Source organism: Ailuropoda melanoleuca, chromosome 5 (genome assembly GCF_002007445.2).
Source record: "Ailuropoda melanoleuca isolate Jingjing chromosome 5, ASM200744v2, whole genome shotgun sequence".
NCBI lineage: Eukaryota > Metazoa > Chordata > Mammalia > Carnivora > Ursidae > Ailuropoda > Ailuropoda melanoleuca.
Window position 1 is genome coordinate 84,802,431 of NC_048222.1, and position 19,212 is coordinate 84,821,642.

The 19,212-nt window shown below is 40.7% G+C and overlaps 1 protein-coding gene across 3 annotated transcripts in view; it reads right to left on the reverse strand.

Annotated features, from left to right (window-relative positions):
• The window catches only part of GALNT7 (polypeptide N-acetylgalactosaminyltransferase 7), a 138,770-nt gene that overhangs the window by 14,654 nt on the left and 104,904 nt on the right, over nt 1-19,212 (reverse strand). For 2 of the 3 annotated variants that reach the window (XM_034661381.1, XM_002912668.4), the window contains exons 3-8: nt 13,982-14,148; nt 8,631-8,761; nt 8,346-8,425; nt 5,771-5,953; nt 2,859-2,976; nt 1,059-1,181 (exon numbers count right to left, since the gene is read on the reverse strand). In XM_034661381.1, the coding sequence (XP_034517272.1) occupies nt 1,059-1,181; nt 2,859-2,976; nt 5,771-5,953; nt 8,346-8,425; nt 8,631-8,761; nt 13,982-14,148 (802 nt within the window). Of the gene's footprint in view, nt 1-1,058; nt 1,182-2,858; nt 2,977-5,770; nt 5,954-6,095; nt 6,279-8,345; nt 8,426-8,630; nt 8,762-13,981; nt 14,149-19,212 lie in introns of all 3 variants that reach the window. The other variant, XM_011221325.3, reaches the window with a different exon arrangement.

Sequence of the window (19,212 nt, forward strand, 5' to 3'; positions counted from 1 at the left end):
AAAACCACAATGAGAGATCATCTCACACCTGTCAAAAAAAAAAATCTTGTCAAAAAGACAAGAAATAACAAGCGTTGGTGAAGATATGAGGAAAAGGGAACCCTTGTGTGCTGTTTTTGAAAATGTAAATTGGTACAGTCACTATGGAAAACAGTATGGAGATTCCTCAAAAAATTAAAAACAGAACTACCATACAACCTAGCATTCTACTTCTGAATATTTATCCAAAGAGTACAAAAACACTAATTCAAAAAGATATATGTGCCCCTATGTTCATTGCAGCATTATTTATAATACAATTTACAATTACAATACAATTACAATAGCCAAGATATTGACAATACTGATAGATAAAGAAATGTGGGGTATACAGATACACACACACACACACACACACACACACACACACACACACAAAATGGAATATTACTCAGCCATAAAAAAGAATGAAATCTTGCCATTTGTGAGAACATGGATGGACCCAGATGGACAACATGGCTGGTATTAAGCTAAGTGAAATAAGTTAGGCAAAGAAAGACAAATACCATATGATTTCCTTTCTATGTGGAATCTAAAAGACAAAACAAACAAAGCAAAGCAGAAAGAGAGTCACAGACGCAGAGGACAAACGCATGGCTGCCAGAGGCGAGAGGAGCGAGCTGACGGTTGACACAGGGGAAGGGGAAGCAACACGCAGCATAGGGAACAGAGTTAATAATGTTGTGACAACTTTTATGGTGACAGATGGTGGCTAGATTTACTGTGGTGATCACTTCACAATGTATACACATGTCGAATACCTGGGTATAGCCGTAAGTAACATAACATCTATAACATTGTATGTCAACTCTACTTCAATCAAAAACAAAACAAAAATGATAAGGTGTTTCACGAGTAAGTCCAGCTTCAGTGAAAAGGGAGAGCCAGCGTTGACTGCTTAAAAGATTTATCCCACTCAGTGAGTTGCCATTTCAGTGACTACCTCAGCGTGTGGTGTATCAATGGGGCATGTGGGGTACAGAGCCCCTAGGCTTCTCTCCTTTTATCCAAACACTCACCTTTAGAGTCGGAGAAGACCCGACATAAATGGGTGGAGGATTTCCTTGCCAGCCCTCGAGACGGTAGATGTGTCCGACACGAGAGCAGGGGACAAACAGTAACTTGCCACCACACTGCCATATCTGTCGAGGAAAAACACACGTGGAGGTTGTTCCAAATATCAAAATAAATTATGCGTGAAAATTTGTCTTATAAATGTAAATATAAAATCTAAATTAGATACCGTGTCCACGGGGAATCCATAAATGAAACAAATCCTAAAGTAAAGTGTTTCTCAAACTCATCCAACACAAGGCGATCAGGAATGCAGTAACATTCTGCTCCTCAGGGCCCGTTGTGTACTTGTACCTTTCAACACCCTTTGCCCAGTGTAACCCTGCAAAGTCGCGCAGAATCTTCATTCCTGGTATCATTCACCGTTTCCACGGCTAATGGATGTCCCACGTGGGTGATTATTATAATAACCTCCTGCTTCTTCACCTCCAGCTTCTCTCAACTCAGTGCTATCCTTATTTACAGTAAGATTACTCTAGCTGAAGGGCAGCTTTGGGTCATGTTACTCCCTTGCTTAATATCTTCACTACGTCGCTCCCGCTTTTCAAATTCAGTGAAAATCTCCTGGCTCAGCATTAGAGGCCTCTTCCGTACAAGCCTCACGTACCTGGCCACTTCCTCTCCTTGGATGTTTTTCCTACGCAGGCTGTCGGACTCTGCTAAACTGGGCTCCTCACTGTTTCCTGAATGCACTCTTCATTTCCCACCTTTGTGCCTTTCCCCCGTCTCTGCTCGGAGGTCTCCTTCCCCTCCCTTTATCTCTGCCTATCGATATCATGCCCACCTTCCTGGTCTGCCTCAAATTCTCCCTCCAGTACGGTGCTGTTTCTTAATCACACCAACTGAATGCCATCTACCTTCTTAGCGTATTATGAATTTAATTCTAATCTCTTCTTATGAACTCTGAATTCTTGGAGAGCAGGGACTGAGTTCTTCTGTCTCTGGACATTTAAGACAAGAGACCATAAATATCTGTTTAACTCAAACTGTGATATAGTTTTCTTTCTTTCTTGTGGGTAGGGGCAGGGCAGGGTTGGAGCATGGGTGGTATTACTGGCCAATGACTGCCTCAGCAACAGGGCGGGTACTGCGGGAGGGCAGCTCCAATGTCAGTCTGAGGCTGCACAGGCATGGCTGGGGTCTGCCTCTGTCCTGAATCGCCACGGCCTGCAGTGATGAAGGGTAACTGCATCGGTGCATCGATGGTCAAATGTGGCCCCCATACATGCCGATTCTCCAAAGGGCTTTATAATAAAAGGCTCCAATGTACAGAGAGCCTGGAGGGTAAGGAGAGGAGGTATGTTCATTTTTTTAAAAAGATTTATTTATTTTAGAGAAAGAGAAAGAACGTGTGTGTGCGTGCACACATGTGCAAGTAGGAGTAGGGGGAGAGTGAGAGAAAATCCTTAAACAGACTCCCCACTGACTGCGGAGCCCAATGCGGGGCTCGATCCGAGGACCCCGAGATCATGACCTGAGCCAAATCGAAGAGTTGGATGCTTGGCCGACTGAGCCACCCAAGCGCCCCGGTATTTTCATTTTTGAAGTTTGCGGGCTTCAATGTAAGAAGTCTGGAGTTTGCATTTTGCCCTATTCTTCCCCAAATGCATGCATTTTTGTTAGTCATTCTTTGTAATTTAGCGAAGTGCATTAAACAATTTTTCCCCAAAGAAACCAGTCTTATCTGAAAGTCACAAAAGTCAGTGACTACTTAGAAAGCTGCATTTGTTTAAATGAAATGTTACCTTGTATGAGATCTCAAAGTTTTCACCACCCCAGATCTGGAGACCTGGATCATACAGACCCAGTTCGAAGAAGAACTCTCGTTCAATGGCAAATAATCCACCAGCCATGGCAGGGGACCTAAGTGATGAGACACCACAATAACTATTACAGATAAACCCCCGGTACCCCTTCACCAACAGACAACAGCCTTTGCCCAACAGTCGAAATAATGCACAGAAGAGACAAAACTGATGGCCAAACATTAAGAAATTACAAAGCCTTCACGAAACAATCTGTTTATAATTCTTTAATGAATTTACTCTGATTTCTGTCTGAAATCCAATTTGCGTTCATTACAACTTAGAGCATTGCATCATTTTGCCATTAGAGGGCGCCTCAGTTCCTTTGTTGGTTTGAAAAAAAAGCCCTGAGAGTGAATTTTCTCTTTCACTCCTAAAAATACTGAGCCATCCAGCCATGCATGGTCTGCTAACTGCTCCTACAATGATTTATGAGTCATTCTAGGATGAGCGAAACCATAGACCATGGAAGTAGTCCATCATTTTTTAATTTTATAGCTCAGGGGCATGCCAAATAAAGGTGTAAATCATGGCAGAACAGTCACAGTTCATTCAGAGTTTGCAAATGTAGCCCAGAATCGACACAGGAGAATTAGACATTAGCTATTTACTGTGTCAGGAGGTAGGAACGCAAAGGGGTGATCTGTGGGGCTTCTTGAATGCAATCTGAAATTGGGTCCTTTTTAGGGACAAGCCACTCACATCTCTAGAGGAAATGGTAAGGGGAATCGTCTCCATCCTGTTCCCCACCTCCCCACACAATTAATTATTAATGCGTCATGATTCCTAAGTAGACTCCTCCATCAGAATTCCTTCTTCATCATCACACCTAATATTCACTCTGTCACTAATGCCTATTGATTCCACCTTGAAAACGTATGTGGGACCTGTCACTGCTGCTACCACCCTAGAACAAGCTAGCGTCACTTGCACTGCTATGGTAACACCCGGACTGGGTCTCTTCTTCTAATTCTGCCCCCATCCACATGCAATCTCCCGGCAGGCAGAGTAGACTCAACCGGGGATGCGAGCCTCTCCGGGCTCTCGACGCTCAGAGGGCTTCCGCTGCACCAGTTCTTCACGGATTTGCTCATGCCTCGAACGCGATAAACGCTCTTCTGTCTCAAGGATTCACCTAGACTGTTCACTCTCCTAAAATGTTCCTCCTCCCTGTCCACAGGGCTGACTCCTGGCCTTTCGGGTCTCAGCCTGAAGGACACTTTAAAGGTCAGCGAGGCCCGTTGGGCTCCTCCTGCCTGGATCAGGTTCTCCGTCCTCTAAGCTCCAAGTTCCCTGTGGTTTGACTTCGTACCACTTTTTTGCAGTGGCTATTCCAGAGTTATTCGTGTAGTGATCTGTTTAATTTCTGTCTCACCCAATACATTTTATGTGCCACAAGAGAACAAAATTTACCCCCAGAAAACCATGCCTGGCACATAGTAAGCACTCATTAAATATTTGTTGAGTGGATAAATAATAAATCAAGTAATACTTTCAATATTAAAGGAAATCGCATCAAGTGGAAGTCATTCTCTTACGCTTCTTCTTAAGGTATGCTGCCTGACTTGGTAAGCAGAACTACTACATTCTTGGTTATTTTCATGGCACATTTATTTAACTGTCATTTAAAATTACTGTGTTGTAACCATGCCTTTTTGATCTTTAACTGCATTCCCACTTCTCTCAGTATATATTTTAAGGTGCATCTTAACATGAAAACCAGTGAGTTATTTAAAGGGAAACAATTTTTCTAGCCCACTTGAAAAACATTTCTTTACTAGCCAAGCCCATGGAATTGGCAGAAATATAAGTATCATCATTACCCTTTACTTTGTACACCCAGAAGTACTCATTAAATCAAGTAGGTAAGCAAGTAAATTCCTGAACTGTTTTAAAAAAGAACTTCAAAGGGAAATTTGGAAAGCGTCAAAGCTTAAAATTCTATCATTTCCTTATGTTTGCCATCTCAGTGTCTTGATATCATCACCCGCCCAGATCCCGCCAACATTTGAGCGACATTGGAAGCACCTTCCCAAAACAGAGTTCTAACATTATCAGCAGTATACCAAGGAGAGAGAGACCAAAAGCAGAACCATAAGATCAGAAAAAATTAGACACATTTAGAAGCTATACTAACGTAAGACAGAAAAGTTTCATTTGGAGTCACACTTGAAAGGCAGGAAATGTTTCAGTTAAACAACCAAAAGAATAGAGTAGCATAAACTGTTCTATTTGTCCTGTAAGAAGGGACAAAAGCTGATTCTGGAATAAAGTTTTCTTTTAATCAAATGTTCTTCTAAGAAGGAAGTAATAAAGGATTCTATGTAATATTTTCCAAAGTCATGTATTTTTATGCACTAGACTTAACTGGTACAAAATTAGTATTTATGAGTTAGCATACAAAACAAAAAGAAGAAAAAGACAAGAAATCTCTTGCTCTTTGCCTTTCTTTGTTAACGCTACAGCCAAGGGATCAAAGTGGACATAAAACTTGGATTGGAAATAATTTATGCATTTTAAATTTACAGAATGAAATTATGGTCAAAAGAATAAAATTTGATGTCTAGTCTACTAGGACAGGAGGGCAAAGATTTTTTTTCACTTGTATTTGAAACCAATGCCATATAACCTCCCCCCAGCCCCCCAAAAATGGATCTTGCATTTAGGGAAAAAAACAATTACAAAGAAGCAAATGTGAATTCAAACCTCAGAAATAATGCAAGGGAAAAACAACTCTTACAGAATCTGCAACAGCATCTATAGTTTTAATAACAAATGTTTTAGCGCGGCAAGAGGTTAATATGTTAGAGCAACTGGAGAAAAGAGAAACACGTAAGTGATTTAGTGATTACCGATATGGTTCAGTTTTTGTCTTTCTCATTCTCTTCTCTCGAGGGGTCAGAGGCACCCGTTTCCAGAGCATACTCCAATCCCATGCTCCTCGGGCATACCCATCTTCGTCACCACCCCCTTGGGGTATGATTTCATATGTGTTGCCATTTATGACATCTATAATCGGCACAGTGCAAATGGTTCTGTATTGTGTTGATGATGGCAGCAAAGATGAAATGAGGGGGATGTATGGACCCACATATTTATACAAGTACATGGGGAAGGAAAAAAAAAAAGCACTTAGAACACACATTCCACATAAGAAAATAAAGTAGTAATCTTTACCGATAAGGTTCAGTTTTATGTTTTCGTTTGGCCTTTTCCTTGTGGCTTAGAGGGATACGTTTCCATAGTAAGCTCCAGTCCCAGGCCCCTCTGGCAAAACCATCTTCATCCCCACCTTGCTGAGGTTCAATGGAATAATCATTCCCATCTATGTAATCTATTAGAGGCACAGTACATGTAGTTCTGAAACATTTACAGAAAATGAAAAAGCATTTAAGAACCCAAACTCACTAGTTTAGCATGCCTAACTACATTATCTCTTTTTATTATTGATTTTTTTTTTTTGCATTAAGAGACTTTCATACCTAATGGGAAATTGAAGTAAATGAATGTCTTTAAAAATCAAGGAGCCCTTTTTTGTAAGGGAAAGATGGAGGAGACTGTTCCCTTGGCTTACAGGCAAATGTCAGGGACAAAGAGCCGTGTCTTTGAACTTAGTGCTTTCTCATTTTTACTTTGGTCCTATAGGCAACCTTCTCTTGGTAATTTTGCATTATTTACAAGATCTTCCTGCCTGTTATTTTCCCTCCTTATTCCTCCATTAAATAAAAATGAATATGAATGTGAGTGTGAACGAGCGTGAATGTGTGTATCTGAGTGTGAATGTGAGTGTGACCGTATGAGCAAGTGTGTGTGTGTATAGAAATAATACCTGCTACATTCTTAGCGGTTCTCCCAACTCTTTGTTGCTTTCTATTTCTTTGGAAAAAGTTATCATGAAAATCTGTTTCTGTTCCTTTACTTAATCTTTTCCTACTCCTTTTATTGCAACAGCTTTCATTGCCAAAAAAAAAAAAAAGTACTGTACTGTATTCCTGCTTTTTTTAAAAAGGAGAAAAAAATCCCTCAAAATCTGTTGAAGAACTTAAGTTGTGGCCTGAGAACTCAAAGCGAAAAACTACCTTGTATTTGGGCTTCATAAAATGCTAGTCCTATATGACCAATTAGGTCATCAACTCTGCAAAGATAATTTGGCACCCAGCTTGTTTTAATGGTCATCTTATCAGACTGGATTTTGAAATGCATTTCCTGAAATAGAGATCGCAGCTTTTCATAACCCTGTTAAGGTGCTTTTTAGATGTTTAGAAGCCAAGGAGAAGAGATAAACCTGCAGGGCTTAGAACTTTGATGGGGGGGAAGTGGATTTGAGACAGGTGCTTTATTCTCTGCAGACTGTGGATTCTCAGGGGACAGTGAGGATGATGGGTGGGGGGGGGGGGGGTCACNGGGGGGGGGGTGTCACTGTGGGATATATGAGGGACTGCCATAGGACCCTGCAGAAAACCACTTGCTCGCTGCGCCTGAAGACTGCTAGTTTTCACCTGGAGAGCTAAAGGTGTGTTATCTTTCTTCACTTCTCATGATTCTCAGATTTCTAAATAGTGTAAAGTGTCCCAGAGAGATCTCGGTTTGATAGTTTATTAGCTGTTTGAATCATGGCAAATCAATTAATTTCTCTAGGCTTCAATATCCTCTTCAGTACAATGGATCTAATGATATCTCTCTTGCTGGGCTGCCGTGAGGATTAAATCAGCGTGTGAGGAATGTGTATGACAGGCCTTCAGACTAAATCCTCTGATGACTGAATCCCCCAAAGTTCTTCCTTTGACTCATTATTCATCACAGGGACATGTTTTTTTCTCCCCTAGATTCCAAAATAGTCAAAATTCTGGACTAAAAGCAGGAAAGGCTTTTGGAACTAGGAGACTGATGCTGCCTTCTGTTGTTCAGACATTTCTGTAAACATAATGGTGACTGACACATTTCCATGGAATGGTGGTCTATTTCTACACTTTAAAGTTTCTATAGGAGCCCAAAGCCTTGACATGCATCACAGCGGGTCTTTTTTATCTGAAGTAATAATTCAAAAGGGCATAAAAAACCAATAGGTATAATTTCAGGGCATGCGCCTTCGAGTCTTTAGAACCGTTACCACAGCGTAGAGGGAGCAATTAATGTTACTCTTTGAGATAGCTGTTGGAGCTAGAGGACGTCTGTTCAATAACCCAACCACAGGACCATTCTTGAGTGTGACCCCCTCGGCTTATCCCCAGTGCCTGACTGCCTGTGTCTGAATCCGCCCCAAGGATCAGCCTGCCCTCGCCCCCAGAAACAACGAGCTGAAGGATCACGCTTAGAACACAAGGCTTGGGGCGCTGAATGGAACTGGAAAGAGAAGAAGATTATTTGTCCCTCTAGGACAAGGTTTACTTTTCACCCAGGAAGGAAAAGAAAGCAAGGTGATGTTACCTGTCCTTAGAAATGGGAGCTACAAGCGGAGCATACCAGTTCACGGCCACCTCACAGTGGGCATCAAGGTAGATCAAAACCTTAAAAAGAAGAGGCAAGGTGAAAGAACACTCCTCATATACGGCACATCGTCTGTCACACACAATTTCAAATTAGACGCTAATATAAATCAGCATGAGAATCCATTCTGACATACAAGTTATCTGTTTAATAAAGCCAGCATTTTCATTTCAATTAAAAACACATCTGAAGGGTACTTAAAAACATATATCCAATGTTTCCTACCTGTCCAAGTTTGGCTTTCTGCGCGCCAATACTTCGCGCTTGAATCAAACCTTCTCTTCTCTCATTTCGGAATACCTTCACTAAGCCATTCCACAGCTTAAGATAGTCATCTAGTTTTCCTTTTAAGTGTTCTAGGAATAAAAAAAAAATTCAATCAACATTATAAATTATATTTATGTCTATGAACCAGTTAGTCTATTATTTTTCTCAAGAAACAGGAATGGGCAACAGATCCTTTGGGCAGTCCACCTGAAACAAACAGACTGAATTTTCACGGGGAAGGAAGGTAGTGTATATTATATGAGTTAATTTTTTAGTTTAATATGTCTACAGAGAACTGGTTAGCCTGAGAGTTATCAAACATCTCTTGAAACATTAAATATACGATGATAGGCCAGCAGACATGAAACTTTTTTTTTAAAAAAATTCACATATTTAATGTCATATCTAAAAGCTTTAAGGCGGGGGCGCCTGGGTGGCACAGCAGTTAGCTCAGGGCGTGATCCCGGCGTTATGGGATCGAGCCCCACATCAGGCTCCTCCGCTATGAGTCTGCTTCTTCCTCTCCCACTCCCCCTGCTTGTGTTCCCTCTCTCGCTGGCTGTCTCTCTGTCTCTGTTGAATAAGTAAATAAAATCTTTAGAAAAAATAAAAATGAAAAAATATAAAAGCTTTAAGGCAAACATTTTGTTTGCTTTGACAGAAGTAACGGCTCCAGGGGCGCCTGGGTGGCACAGCGGTTAAGCGTCTGCCTTCGGCTCAGGGCGTGATCCCGGTGTTATGGGATCGAGCCCCACATCAGGCTCTTCTGCTGTGAGCCTGCTTCTTCCTCTCCCATTCCCCCTGATCGTGTTCCCTCTCTCGCTGGCTGTCTCTATCTCTGTCAAAAAAATAANAAATAAATAAAATCTTAAAAAAAAAAAAAAAAGTAACGGCTCCAGATTTCTGAAGATATGCTGACTATAAATAACATTATGTGTCTTTATTGGAGTCTACATAAGGTATAGGTCAGCATTTGCTTCTGGGCCATCTTCCTCCAGCTCTGGTTGAAAGTTGCAGTCTTGATGCGATAAATACAGTTCCCATCAAGTTGGCAAATAATCATCAAAGGATCCAATTTTCTCCAATTTTGGGTATCAATAAGTATGTATATGTGTATATATATATCTATAAAATATATATGCATTTGTGAATATTTAAATGTAACTTTTAGATATAATGAATAAATATACATGTATATATTTACGATCTGGTGCAGGAAACTTTGCTATAAAAACAAGACACATTTGCCAAGGTTTCCACCTTGGTTTCCCAGTTGCTAGAGAATAGTTTTTATTTGTGTCCCTATGAGCCCTATTGGCCCATCACAGCCACAACTACCTCTTGGATCTCTAAAGATGTTTCTTGAGGACACAAAAATTACTTTTAAGTTGTTTAAAATTTTGGACCATGAGTACATAAACAACAACAAAGAAGCCGTATTTATTTATTTTAAAGATTTATTTATTTATTTGAGAGCAACTGAGTAAGAGAGCATGCGTGAGGGGGGAGGGGAGAGGGAGGAGGAGAGAAACTTAAGGAGACTCCTCCCTGAGCACGGAGCCCAACGTGGGGCTCGATGCCAGGAACCCGAGATCGAGACCTGAGCCAAAACCAAGACTCAGAAGCTTAACCTATTATACTGCCCAGGGGCCCCAGAAGCTGTATTTCATCATGTGCTGGTAGTTAAGAGGTCAAATCAGGCTGTACGCTTAATACACCTACACATGGGTATTCAGAATTGAGAAGAAAAAAAAATTACCTTTTTCTATTTTGGCATCCAGCTTTAATGAGTATTATAAATAAATTATATTTGTATAATTTATATTGAATTATACTTTTCCCCAGGAAAAAATCTAGGTACTTTCCCCTCAATTTAAGTGATATTTTTTTTGTTTTTAAATCTTACCTTATTTTTTTCAGCTCAGTAACAATCCTAAATTACTTTTTTTTTTTTTTAAAGATTTTATTTATTTATTTGAGAGAGAGACAGGGGGCGGGGAGGGCCCGACACAGGGTTTGATCTCACGACCTTGAGATCATCACCCTAGCCGAAATCATGAGTCAGACGCTCAGCCAATTGAGTCACCCAGGTGCTCCAATCCTAAATTACTCATTTTTTTTTAAAGATTTTATTTATTTATTTGACAGAGAGAGACAGCCAGCGAGAGAGGGAACACAAGCAGGGGGAGTGGGAGAGGAAGAAGCAGGCTCCCAGCAGAGAAGCCTGATGTGGGGCTCGATCCCGGAATGCCAGGATCATGCCCTGAACCAAAGGCAGATGCTTAACGACTGCACCACCCAGGCGCCACCCTAAATTACTTTTATTTTTATTTTATTTTATTTTTTTTAAAGATTTTATTTATTTATTCAACAGAGACAGAGAGACAGCCAGCAAGAGAGGGAACACAAGCAGGGGGAGTGGGAGAGGAAGAAGCAGGCTCATAGCGGAGGAGCCTGATGTGGGGCTCGATCCCGGAACGCCAGTATCATGCCCTGAGCCGAAGGCAGATGCTTAACGACTGCACCACCCAGGCGCCCCCCTAAATTACTTTTTTAAAAGCCTTTCTGAATTGCATTTTGGTGCTCTTTTGGCTATGCAATGTAAATAAATCTAAAATAAATTGTCACGGCCAGAAATGAGTTGATGGCCTGTTCTTCAAATTTAGATTCTTTGTTCAGGTGGTCCAAAAGATCAGTTGGTCAATCGAATGACGTCTGGCTTCTTGGGAATCCTGCACTGTGGAAGACTCTAATAATGTTCAAAAGATTCACCTCTCCTTGGGGAATAAGTATTCTTTCCACCCCACTGAGGTCGGGCCAGACCATGCGCCTCGCCACGGTCAGTGAGATGGGGACAAGATGATGTGAGGCACTTGTGAGCAGAGCCGTTAAAATCCCAGTAGTGCTTCACCATTATCTCTTCCCTCGCACAAGGCAGGCGATGTCTGAGATCAGGCTACCCTGCGGTGGAGCTGTGGGGCAGAGCCGGGGCTGACCTACAGCAAATACGGAGTATGAGCCAGAGAACGATATGACCCTCTGTGCTTACAAGCCACTGACAGTGTGGAGTCCACCTGACCTTGGCCCCGCGGAGCCTCGAGCTGGCTGACATACACGCACGGAGGAGTGTGCTCTATTTAAATGCCCCACACCTTGTGTAGAGAGGGCTGTATTTTCCAGAAACCCAAGTGTTATGAGAAGCCAGCTTCCTGTGCAAGGTATTATATTAGTATTTTGTCATTAGAAGAAAAATTATAACTCAAACTTTTCCTTTCTGAATACGTCCGGGAAAGAACACACCAAGTTTTCACTCATAGGACAGGACTGACAAATTTTAAGGTTTTTTTGAAACTGGGAAAGTTAAAGACCTTCTGTACTTCTGCTTGAAAGTAGCCTCAACAAATGCCTCTCTGTACCCCGTCAGCTAAGCCGGCCCTGCACTCGATTGCTATTGAAATGTGTTATAAGAGCTGAATATTATGGGTTTGTAACAACAGAAACACTGATGTCAAGAAAATAAAAGTAAAATGGACCAAAAGCTGGCGTCTAAAACTTTGTGCTCCTTTTCTGAAGCCAAGCAGTTATTTTAGGATGGGAAACACATTTTAGTGTATCTTCACTTTTTTTAAAAGGATATGTTAAGCTTATCCTTGCATTAATAACATAGGGCTTCTTAAAAGCAGCGTAATCACATACATGAGATTTCTCAGTCATTTTTGTAGATGTAGGTTTTCCTAAATCTAAAGTATTGTCGGTACCAACAGTATCACTTTAAAACGTATTTTCAGATATTTATCTTGAGACAGGACTAGTATTCTTAATGAAAATACTCCTGTCATGGAAAATTGCACTTAGATAAGATGTCTAAGTGAATGGGCATTTGATAGGGCTAAAAAGTTTAAAGTTTACATTCTTTAGTGTAATTAGGTGTGATTGGTTGAAAAAAGTGATTAGTTGTACAAAGATGAGGGGGGAAGGAAGTAGGCCATGTTTCTCTCTCTTCTCTGTGCTAACACATGTCTATGAGATCAAGATTCTGGTCGTGTCCTCGCCAAAACGGCAGAGACTTATCTAGACTGCAAGAGTTACAAATCAAGCTTTGGAGAAAGCTTTCGTAAAGCTGTTCTGAATGGTATTTTCACGCTACCCAGGTTCTGTCTTCGCCTCTAATATACTCAGTGGCATCACTACTTGTACACAAAAATTCTCTGCAATACTTATCTGCCCAAAAGCAAATATGCTGCTGCTATCGAGTAGCCTGAGCTCTCCAGTCAATTTTCAAAGAATTCAACTCTGTTTTAATGACAAGCAAAGAGGAGTAAGTAAATATTTCAGATCTGGGTTTCAGCAGCACAATTCCATTATTTTACTGATTTGCGGTCTGAACTATGGCATTATGTATCTTCTAATACTCGTGCCATTAAGAAGATATATTCGGCTTACAATAATGGATCTGCTTAAAGAAAAAAATGTTAATTTAAAAAACCCACTTATCTGGAAAACCATTGCTCAATCTCTCTCTTGCCAAGTTGAACCAAGACTAACCAATACTTCCCTAAATGCTATCATAGCTGACTCCTTAAAAAGAATAAAAAATAAAACACTATTTCCTTTTATTCAACATCCTAAATCAAATATAGAACAAAATAAGCTTTAGTAAATACTTTCTATTATAAATAACAATGGTCCATGGTTCCTGGTCAAATTCAATATTTGCATCATTGTTCAAGTGCAAAATACAGGCTATTGAACAGGCATGTGGCTCTCACTTTGACAGCCATGGACGGAGCGTCAGGCGGCATTACGATATACACACAATTGCACTTTCTCGGTCTTTCAATAAACTATCCCCACAACCAAGTTTTCCTAAAATCCAAGGCCTAGAGAGAATTGGTATAGTGTACGATGGTAGTTAAACCCACAGAGTTATGAGCCTCTCAATTTGGATCATCTGTTAACTACTCTCTCTGTGACGTCTGGCAAGTTACTTAACATCTCTGAGCCTCATGTGTAAAATAAAGATAATAACAACATCCATCTCAAGGCTTATTGTCAGGATTAAACAAAATCATTCATATATACTTTAGTTTATCAAATGTGTATGAGCCAACTCACATTAAAGAAATATATTGTATCAAAAAAAATCATTCATATATAAGGCTGACACAGTGCCAACTTGCTGATAACAGAGGCTATCAAAAGATGCTAATTATTAATTTTTAAAGGCTAATTATTCTAAAATTACATTCTGTAATTGTTCATAATTAACTTATTTCATAGACAAAAGGTCAATTTTCCATAGCCATTACCTTTATTACTGAAATCATCGATTAACACAATTTCTGCTAAATATTTCCTTGGAGTCCTTTTAATTACACTGTGGACCGTTCTCATGAGGGTTGACCATCCTTCGTTATGGAAGACAATGACAACACTGGAAGTGAGCAGGTTTTCATCATAATGCCAATACTTGCATCTGCAAAAGGAAAATTTCACCGTATTTATTTCGAGGTAATCTATAATGCGGGGTTTCAAACTTACTATAATGATGTTTTCTGACTGGATTAAATATTATCGACTTAACCAATGTAAGTGAATGAAACGCAACCTTTTATATCTTAACAGAAACACAAAACAGAAGAGAGAAGCTGCTACTAGATGCAGTGACTCATCGACAGAGCTCCTTCCTAACCAACTGGCACTGGCTGTGCGGATAAAGAGAATTAATCTCTGAATATACACTTCCCAGCTGGGGATTCTTAAGATATTATTTACAGCGATCAGGGCTGGGTTGTGTTTTTCCATGACTTCAATCTCGGTTTATTTTCCTTTCTAAAACTTGAGTTTCTAGTGCAAAGGATTTATCTTACTTACTGTGTATAAACCACTATGTAGCTGTGTTTGAAAGCTGTACTGTTCTAATATGGTTAAAACATTCAGGAAAAAAAAAAAAACATTAAATAGGCTGACCTGTGGCATATAGCAGACATTAAAAAATTACCTGTCGAATGAATTTTAAAGCTTCCAGTAATGTTTAGTTATTAGATTAGCTAAAGGATATTCGGCTATTTTATTTTATTGTTTTATTTTTATTTTTCTTAATTTAAATTCAATTAGCCAACATAAAGTACGTCATTAGTTTCCAATGTAGTGTTCAATGATTCATTAGCTGCATGTAATACACTGTGCTCATCACATCATGTGCCCTCTTTACTGCCCATCACCCGGTTACCCCATCCCTCCACCCACCTCCCTTTCCACAACCCTCAGTTTGTTTCCCGAAGTCAAGAGTCTGTCATGGTTTGTCTTCCTCTCTGATTTCTTCCCATTCACTTTTCCTCCCTTCCCCTATGATTCTCTGTGCTATTTGTTATATTCCACATATGAGTGAAACCATATGATAATTATCTTTCTCTGATTGACTTATTTCACTTAGCATAATACTGTCCAGTTCCATCCATGTTGATGCAAATGGTAGGTATTCATCCTTTCTGATGTCTGAGTGATACTCCATTGTTTATATGAACCACATCTGCTTTAACCATTCATCTGTTGAAGGGCATCTCGGCTCCCTCCACAGTTTGGCTATTGCGACATTGCTGCTATGAATATTGGGGTGCAGGTGTCCCTTCTTTTCACCTCATCTGTATCTTGGGGGTAAATACCCCGTAGTGCAATTGCTGGGTCGTAGGGTAGCTCTATTTTTAACATCTTGTGGAACCTTCATACTGTTTTCCAGAGTGGCTGTACCAACTTGCTTTCCCACCAACAGTGTTAAGAGGGTTCCCCTTTCTCCACATCCTCACCAACATTTGTTGTCTCCTGTCTTGTTAAGTTTAGCCATTCTAACTGGTGTAAGGTGGTATTCTCACTGTAGTTTTGATCTGTATTTCCCTGATGCCAAGTAATGTGCATTTTTTCATGTGTCTACACAAAATTATTTGAAACAACTGTAGTAGGAAAAAAGTTGCCAGAAGACTTTTTCTAATTGAAAGGAAACTCCAAACAGAGCCTGATAAATACTCAAGGAGCCAGGGAAGGTTCAGTGAGTTTCACAAAATATCTATGAATTATACGGATACATATACATGTGTATATATTCATGCATATTTATATCTCTGTTTATGTTTTTTAACCCCAAAGCTTTTCTTGAAGTAAATAAGCTTGTTCCCAAGATTAAATTTAAAACCATAAGAGCAGTAATTAACATTATCACCTTGATAACCTATCCCAGCATTTAGAATAATAATTGTTATTTAAAACAGGGCCTGACCCAATATAGATGGAAACAGCCTTTTTCTTCAGGTGTTTATTTTCCTTTAAAAATTGTTCTAAATGGTCAATGTTCTTAGAAGTTTCTGTAGAAATGCGGATTGAGTCTGGTAACCCATTTAAATCTTACTTCCTATATCCGCATTTTCTCATTAAATGAGTATTAATGACCTATTATGCCCACGCTCTAAGCTGGGCCCTAGAGCTGTAGCATCGGGGGTCAGCATGGTCTCTGCCCTTATGAAGCCACGGTCCTAAGGGGAATCAAGACACAAAGCAAGTATCTATACCTTCCCTGAGTGTTTAGGTGCAAAAACCAGGGTATACACGGCAGGTGGAGCTCACCTAGCCTCAAGCCATACGGTCAGGGAGGCCTCCTGGAGCCAGTGATTTGAGGGTGAGACCAGAAAGATGATTTTAAAAAGTACTGAGCCTGAAGAAGTGGGGAGTGGGGAGGAAAAGACAAAAGCACAAGAATGAATCACGTGCGTATGATGCAGATACTATGAGAACCTGGAAGATCTCTATCTTTAATTAATTAAAATATGAAAAATAAATACGTTAAAAAGGAAAAGTTACGAAGAAGGGTATTTGCAGTATAATAAATATCATCTACTTATGTTCCAAGTACTAGTCTACGTGCTTTACTTTTATTAACTTATTTAATCTCCCAATAACACTATGAGGTTAGTACTCTAAATGTCCCATTTGACAGACAAGGGGACTGAGACTCAGAGAGAAATATTTGCCTAAGATCATACAGCTAGTAAGTAACGAAGGCAGGAAATAAACCCGGGATATCTTGAATTTGTAAGAAATCTTATTAAACATAAAACAAATGAAAAAGAAATAACACTAGCTATACCTATATATGAATGGTGAAGAACTGACCCAAGATCTAAGAATTAAGGATGAAACCACATATCGTTTCCATACAAGGCACCCATGGAGCGTACTGTTATGTGATGGGAGCCCTCTTCCCTCCCCTTTGCAGCCAGGAGATGGCCCCAGAAATGGGGAAGGAGTGGTGGGGTGTGGCACCTTCTAGCCACAAATTAAACCAAGAAGGTTTTCTAGTGTAATCCAAAGTTGAGATGGGCCCATGCTCTTTCAGAACCACAAGTTAAAAAATACAGTCGTGGAAGAATGCGTGTCTCAAAAGATGTGATGAGTGTTTCTGGAGAGAAACCAACCTGGGCCCATAGGTTTAATTTAATTTAATTTTTATTTATTTTATTTTATTTTTTTTTTAAAGATTTTATTCATTTATGTGACAGAGAGACAGCCAGCGAGAGAGGGAACACAGCAGGGGAGAGGGAGAGGAAGAAGCAGGCTCCCAGCCGAGGAGCCCGATGTGGGACTCGATCCCGGAACCCCGGGACCACGCCCTGAGCCGAAGGCAGCCGCCTCAACGACTGCGCTACCCAGGCGCCCCTAATTTAATTTTTAAAAAAGATTTTATTTATTTATTAGAGAGAGAGAGAGAGAGCGCATGAGCGCACAAGCAGGGGGGAGGGGCAGAGGGAGAAGCAGACTCCCTGCTGAGCTGGGAGCCCTGATGCGGCTAGATCCAGGACCCCAGGATCATGACCTGAGCTGAAGGCAGCTCCTGAACTGACTGAGCCCCCGGCGCCCCCTAGGTAACTTTAGATGGGAAGGGGTAACAGTCCCCCAAAACAAACTGCGATCCTGATGAAGGGTCAGGCGTTCCTTCTTTGCGTATAACCACCGGGCTTAAAGCAGCAGAACCAGAGGGCACAGACAGCAATTTTGATTTATAATAGACACCAAGGTGATGAAAATGTTTAAGACATGGGAGGACATCTGGGACTTGTTGATTTCTAAGACAAAAGATGACAACCTGGGGAACGCCAGGGTGTTTCAGTCAGCTAAGCATCCAACTCTTGATTTCAGTTCAGGTGGGGGTCTTAGGGTCGTGGGATTGAGCCCCGTGTCGGGCTCCGTGCTCAGCGCACAGTCTGCTTCAGACTCTCTCTCCCTCTCCTTCTGCCCCTCCCCCTGCTCGCACTTGCTCTCTCCCCCGCCTCTTTAAAATAAATAAATACATACAATCTTTTTAAAAAAGATGACAACCTGGGGAAAAAGCAGACAGGGGCTTTGAATGGGAGGGAAAGGAGCTGAAAACACAGAGGGACTGAAGGGGAGGGGGGAGAGGTAGAGTGAAGACAGGAGACAGCGTACATTGAGGGACACCATCACTGTCCTGGGGAGACAGTTTAAAGCTCTGTGCATGCTACCTGGCCTTCTTCCCCAGGACAAGGGGACAGGAGAGCTGGAATAGAGTGTGTTGTCTCACCTTTTCATCCCCTCCTGCCTATGTACAGTTTGGAAATAACTCCAAAGATGTAAATTAGATTGTGTGCCAGTTACAACTCTTGCTGTATATTTTTGCTGTTTGTCTCAAAAATGACAAAAGCAATATACAACTTGTACAATATAGAAGTTTATCAAGGGGAAAGTTCCCTTCTTTACCTCTCTCCATCTATGTCAGATCTCACCTCTTAGGGGAAATCATTAATAGCTGGCTGTGTATTTTTAAAATTTTTTATTTTCATGCAGACATATAAATGCATGTATGTATCTACACAACATATATTCAGATGAGTATGTATAAATTCTACTTCCACGTGAGTATGTACAGATTTATCTTATTATCTCTTTTCAACTATTGCATAATATTCCACAGTACGGCTGGTCCATAATTTACTTAACCATTTCCTTATTGATGGACATTTCAGTTGACTCTAAAAATAATGTCACAATGATCATCCTTATGCATCCATCTCGATGACCTTGTGTAGGCATCTTTGCTGTAGAATGCTCAAGGCTGTATGCTCATTAAGGACAGGCGTCTCAGCTGTTTTGCTCACCATAATCTAGCACATAATAGCTGCTCCATAAATATTTATTGAATTGCTCTGGGGATATTTTTGGAAGAGCTCTTGATGCATTCTCTTTTCTCAGTAATGTCCACCCTCCTTCCTACAACCCTTCTATTTTGAGGTACCCTCAAGAACAAACCTATATGGCAGGTGGAAGAGGGGACATTCCTTTCCCACAGAAAGAGGAAGGAAAAGCATTTCTAGTGGGGAGGGTAGAAAATCTAGAGGGAACAAGATGGGAATGAAAGCAGATAGAGGAAGGGACGCATGCCTGGCCTCCAGTTCTGAACTTGAGCAGGAGATCACCCAACAAGGTGTGGCTGTAGCACGAACAGAAATAATGTTGAGGTGTACTTAGGCAGAGA